General features: G+C 60.4%; 1 protein-coding gene across 1 annotated transcript; it reads right to left on the bottom strand.

The window, feature by feature from the left end:
- Nucleotides 1-699: 699 nt before the first annotated feature.
- Nucleotides 700-1,713, bottom strand: CDC42EP4 (CDC42 effector protein 4). Its single transcript, XM_077834097.1, has one exon. The coding sequence runs from the start codon at nucleotides 1,711-1,713 to the stop codon at nucleotides 700-702; it is 1,014 nt and encodes a 337-aa protein (XP_077690223.1).
- Between the last annotated feature and the right edge of the window lie 3,292 nt (nucleotides 1,714-5,005).

Raw genomic sequence — 5,005 nt, 5'->3', positions numbered from 1 at the left:
GGCTCAGAAACCGCTGGGTTTCCAATGCCATTTCACTCTACAATATGCAGAAGTCTAAACTCTTGAACCAAGTACTTTCAGACTGGAATTTCCCCTCATCCGCAGTTAAAAAGAGTTACAAGTACAAATCAGAGACCAATGAAAACACAAGGGGGAAAATATATATTACTAAGGGCACTGGGGCTGTAAGCCTTGTCCTTGTAACTGGACTCTGTATTGCTTGATGTGGGCAGTAGATCAAGTTAATATCCAAAGTCCAATAGAAATGAAAGAATGTTTCCCCCTTGCAGTACACACTGGAGTTTTCTTCTGGGAAAGGAATAGTCTCCAGACTGGCTAGGGGGCTCTTCCCCTCTCCCGACTGCTGTTCTTCCCCGGCTCGCAGAGATCGACAGCCTTACAGGAAGAGGTTCTTCGACGTAATACTATGACTTTAAACCCAAGTTTCTCCCTCTCCCACAGCGACCTCAAAATAGCAAAAACTAACCCCACAACATCTATCTTCCCGTTTCACGGATTCACCCAGTCCCTGGAGAGACGTCAAAGAGGAGCTGAGGGGAATCTGGCCACAGCCTGGGGGGAAGAGGGAAAGGATTTAAGAGTTAAGTGTCTCCCGGAGCCATTGTCAGTTTCAGGTTATCCCTTCTTGTGCCCAAGCTACCGCAAGTTAACACCAGACCCGTCGGATCAGCCACCTGCCTACACTCTGATTTCGTCGTCCTCCTCATCCGCGAAGGAGAACTCTCTGTTATGCTGTTTGGGGGGGCCGTGCCGGGCGCCATCTGGGATCCCGTAGCTCTGCCTTTCGGGAGATGGGCGGTGCTCCTCCCGCCCCTGTGCTGTGCAGCTAGAAACCGAACTGCTGTCCCTGCTGCCCTGGCTCCGGGCAGAGTCCAGGCTGTAGGCCACGGCCCTGCTCTCATCCTGGCAGGCTGGCGCCATCAGCAGGGAATCTGGCAGGGGCTTCCTTTCCTGGCTGAGCCGGTGGGCTGCAGGTATCCGGGTAGGGCCTCCATCCCGTTGGGGCTCCTCAGGTACCATGGCGCCAAAGTCTTCGTCCTGGTCCCACTGGTCTTTGTCCATGATGCTCAGGACGTCCCCCAGCATTGAGGGCCCCAGGTCGATGTGGAAGGACATGATGGACTCGGCATGCTTCATGCCATAGCTGCTCTTCGGCACCACGACGGGCAAGTCCGCCAGGTCCCCAAAATCGCGCTCATCCAGGCCGGGGCTCTGAGGGCGGGTGGCTGCACCGTTGGGGCGCGGCTTTTCCACCGGGGCAGCCGCCTCCTCCGGGGCCTTCTTGACAGGGCTCGAGGAAAGGCTCTTGGGCAGCTTCCCGGCGCTTTTGTCGGCCTCCTTCTCGGTGAGCTGAGGCAGGGAGACAGCGTTCTTCACGAAGATGGCCGAGTCCCGCAGGGAGCCCAGCATGTCCCGCCGGTCGCCGCGCGTCACCGACTGCGACCGCTTGCTGCTGCGGAACTTGCGGGACAGCAGGCCGGGCTTGGAGGAGCCCAGCTCCTCGGGGGACTCCGGCTCGCCGGCCTTGCTGTTGAGGAAGGAGGTGTCCCCGAAGGCGTCCCCGGCTCTGCCCACGTGCATGGTGTGGCGGAAGTCGCCCAGCGGGGCGCTGATCATCTCAGCCGTCAGATCCGCCCGTGAGCGCCGCTTGGAGTGGGCCGAGTTGGAGACGAGCTGCTTCAGGATCGGCATTGTCCCAGCAAGGGGGGCCGGGCTGGGCAGCGAGGTCTCGCTGTCCTCCCCCGCAGCACTCACCTAGAGCACGGAGAGAAGAGAGGGCGCGGGTTAGTCTGGGGGAGCCAGACAGCTGGTCATGCCGCCCCACTGGTGCCATACAGTCAGCGGGGAGAGCCGCCCCTTGGGGCGCTCCCCACAGGAGCCATGGCTACTGTGTCCTACTCCCTGCGCCACTGAAAGTATTGGCCACTCTACAGAGTACTTCTCCCCCGCCCCCACAACCCAGAGCGGCTTCTCCCTTGTCGGGCCAGCCCCCAGCCCTGTTTCCTGCTCAGCCCCCTGGGGCCGGGAAACGTGCATTCGCTGCTGGAATGCGCTGGCCCCGAGCCGCTCAGCTCAGCTCCTGCATCAGTGAATTCGAGAGTCTCTCCCCTGCCCCCTCCCTGCAAACAGGCCTCCCCTACCTCCAGAATCTCCCAGACTATTAATCTCCCAGTCCCCCCCCCCTCCCCCCCCGACTGATACAGGAGAGACTGGCTCAGTCCAGGCTGCAGTCCCTCGCCACCAGGCCCCCTTCCTTCCCATCCCGGTGTCGGAGGACAGAGACCGAGAGGGTATGGGAGGGGGAATTGCACCCACCAACAAAGTTAGCCTCAAGCAGCTGATTGCGCAGGGCAGGTCAGCTGGGCCACAGGAACCGGAGGCTCAGGGGGACAATGTTATCACCAGCAGTGGGCGCTGCTTTGGAGAGGCTGTCCCTGCCCCTGGGAGCGGTCAGCAAAATGGGTTTTATCCACCATTTTCCAGCCTGGCAGATTCCCCCAGCGTTGGAGCTGGCAGCAGCTGCCGTTAATCACGTTCCAGCTCGTTCTCGGACCCTGCCCTGCAGCGTCACTTGGATACAGGGTTTGCCTCTATTTCCTGGGCTAAACAGCCATGGACTGATGTGGCCTGCTGAGAAACCACCACGCCCCACCCCCAAGCAGTTGGCTCCCTGCCTCTGTCAGTTCACTGAGGGTGCTGGGATTGTGGTAAAGTTTCCATCATAATTATTGGGGGTAGGGTGAAAGACAGTCATGCTGCACCCCACGGCACAAGAGGGGCTGCCCACAATACAGGAAAGTCACAGCAACCCAGAGCTAGAGGCAGTTAACATTCAGCAGACGTGTGGGAACAATCCTTGCCCTGCTCCAGAGAGGAACGTGAGCACCAGAGAAACTGAGGCAGTGAACCCAAGGAGGGGTTTTGAGGAAGTCAGAAACAAGAGCCTGGCGTGCGCTGCAGAACTGGCTGGTCAGGATGGTTCACCCCATTGCGGCCCTGCGCCTCTTACTGCGGGCAGGTGGCGGCTTTGTTCGAAGCCACATGGAGAAAATGCTTTGGATTTTTCTCACGTAAAGCAAGCAGCGAGCAGCGGACGCTGGGAGGAATTGGAAACAGACGGCAGGAAGTGCATGAGGAGGGCTGGAAAATGGTGAGAGGCCCCGCGAGCTCAGGGCTGTGCCACGCAGCTAGGAGAAAGCCAGTTGCCTTCAATCGGAGGGAAAGGGGCTCAGAGTTTCTGGGACCCAGGGAGAACTGGCAGAAAGGATCCCTCCAGCTCCCCATGCTGCTATCTTGGGGCTTGTCACACCAGGGCTGGAAGGCCGCGTGCAGCCACCACATCGAATGGGAATTATCCAGAACACAGTTCTTACCCTTTTCCATCCCCGCCCCCGCAACGAGCTGGGAGCTAGCCCAGAACCCCGCTTCCTGCTATACATGGAGGGGGCTGTGGCTGGCTGGCTGGGAAAGACAGACTGCTCAGGAACAGAGACTGACCGGCACGGGCGTGTCTACCCTAGGAAGTCTCCCCACTGCACTAGCATGGGTTCAGCTCCACCAGGGAGAGCACTTAGTGCAGACAGGGTTTAACCCCCAGGATCTAGGTTTGCTCTGAGCCCCACCAGCCAAGGCTTCCCCTGGTTGAGCTGCCGTGGCAGGAGCGTTCCCAGCAGAGACTGGTGCAGACCCAGGCCGAGATTCTCAGCCCTGGGCTAGCTGCAGCCCCATACGGGCGGAGGCTGGGGAGCAGGATGATGATGAAGCAGCGTTTGCAGCATTCCAGGAGAGAACATGGCCCCGCAGGAGGCCAGAGCTCCCTGCTGGTTCGGAGCAGCATGACCTGGGCCCTATCTCCCCAGGTGCCTTGGTAGCAAGGGACAAAGGACACATTTCCTTTCCACCCAGCCCCAGGGGTCCCTAGAGCCGCTGAAGGAGCTGGGCGGCCAGCGACAGGCCAATCACTGCCCCCCGTCCCCAGTATTCAGCATGACGAGCCATGCGGAGTGGGGCAGAAAGAGACCGTCCAAGCTGCCCCGGCATCTGCGATGCAGGGGGAGCTATCCTGGCTCCGGCTCCCAGCTGAGCGGGCTTCCATCCACCGACCTCCCCCATCCCGCTGCATTTGGCTGCGTGCACTGGATTCCTTGGCGCTCGGACACAGAACTGCCTAGCAGCCAGCGTCGGTGGAAGGGGGATCCCCTGGGTCAGAGCTGGCTTTGCTGGGCTCCGTGTGGGGCTGCGCCGGCTTCCACAGCCCTACTGAGAGACCGAACCACCCCCAGCGGTGACATGGCTCCGCGCCAGCTCCTCATTTCAGGGCCCCTGCACTATGCTGCATCCTCACAGCCAGATTATCTAGGCAGATGCTGGTGGCGGAGGTTGGCTGGGAGCACAGGGGCTTGGACAATGTTCTGCCCTGGGCAGTCTGTGCACGAAGCAGCCAGGACTGGAAAGGCTGAAGGCGGGATCGAGGGGCGCTGGCAGAACTGCAGATGGGGGCAGACTGCCCAGTTCTCCCTCCTGCCCCCTCACTGCCTGAGTCATGCTGCCTAGTGACTGTTTAAGCACACCCCAGGGGCTTGGGGCGATTCCCTGGCCAGGGAGCTGGGACTTTCCCGAGAGGGGTTGGCGATGAGGCCTCCGGGAGGGGGGGGCGCCTGCATCAGCAGAACTGGAAGCTTTCCCCACTGCGGGCTAGCGGGCTGAGGTCACACGCCGCCCCACGACTGGTGCGGAGGTAGCAGTTTTGGCTCGGGAGGGGAGGGGAGGGGAGGCAGATGCTGCTGCGGTGCAGAGAGAAGCAGGTCGTGACTCGAACGCAGATGGGCCTCAGAGAGAAAGGGAGACACACACATGCATATACACAAGGCAGCCCTATGTCCTTCTGTTCCGCTTCGATTCAACCATCCTGTAGCGGATTTGAAACCCCCCCTCCCTATCTTAGGGGCACCCAGCGACACCCGTCCCCAGTTAGAGGGACAGG

The sequence above is a fragment of the Eretmochelys imbricata genome, chromosome 14 (assembly GCF_965152235.1).
Source record: "Eretmochelys imbricata isolate rEreImb1 chromosome 14, rEreImb1.hap1, whole genome shotgun sequence".
NCBI lineage: Eukaryota > Metazoa > Chordata > Testudines > Cheloniidae > Eretmochelys > Eretmochelys imbricata.
This window is presented reverse-complemented; position numbering and strand designations above follow the sequence as displayed.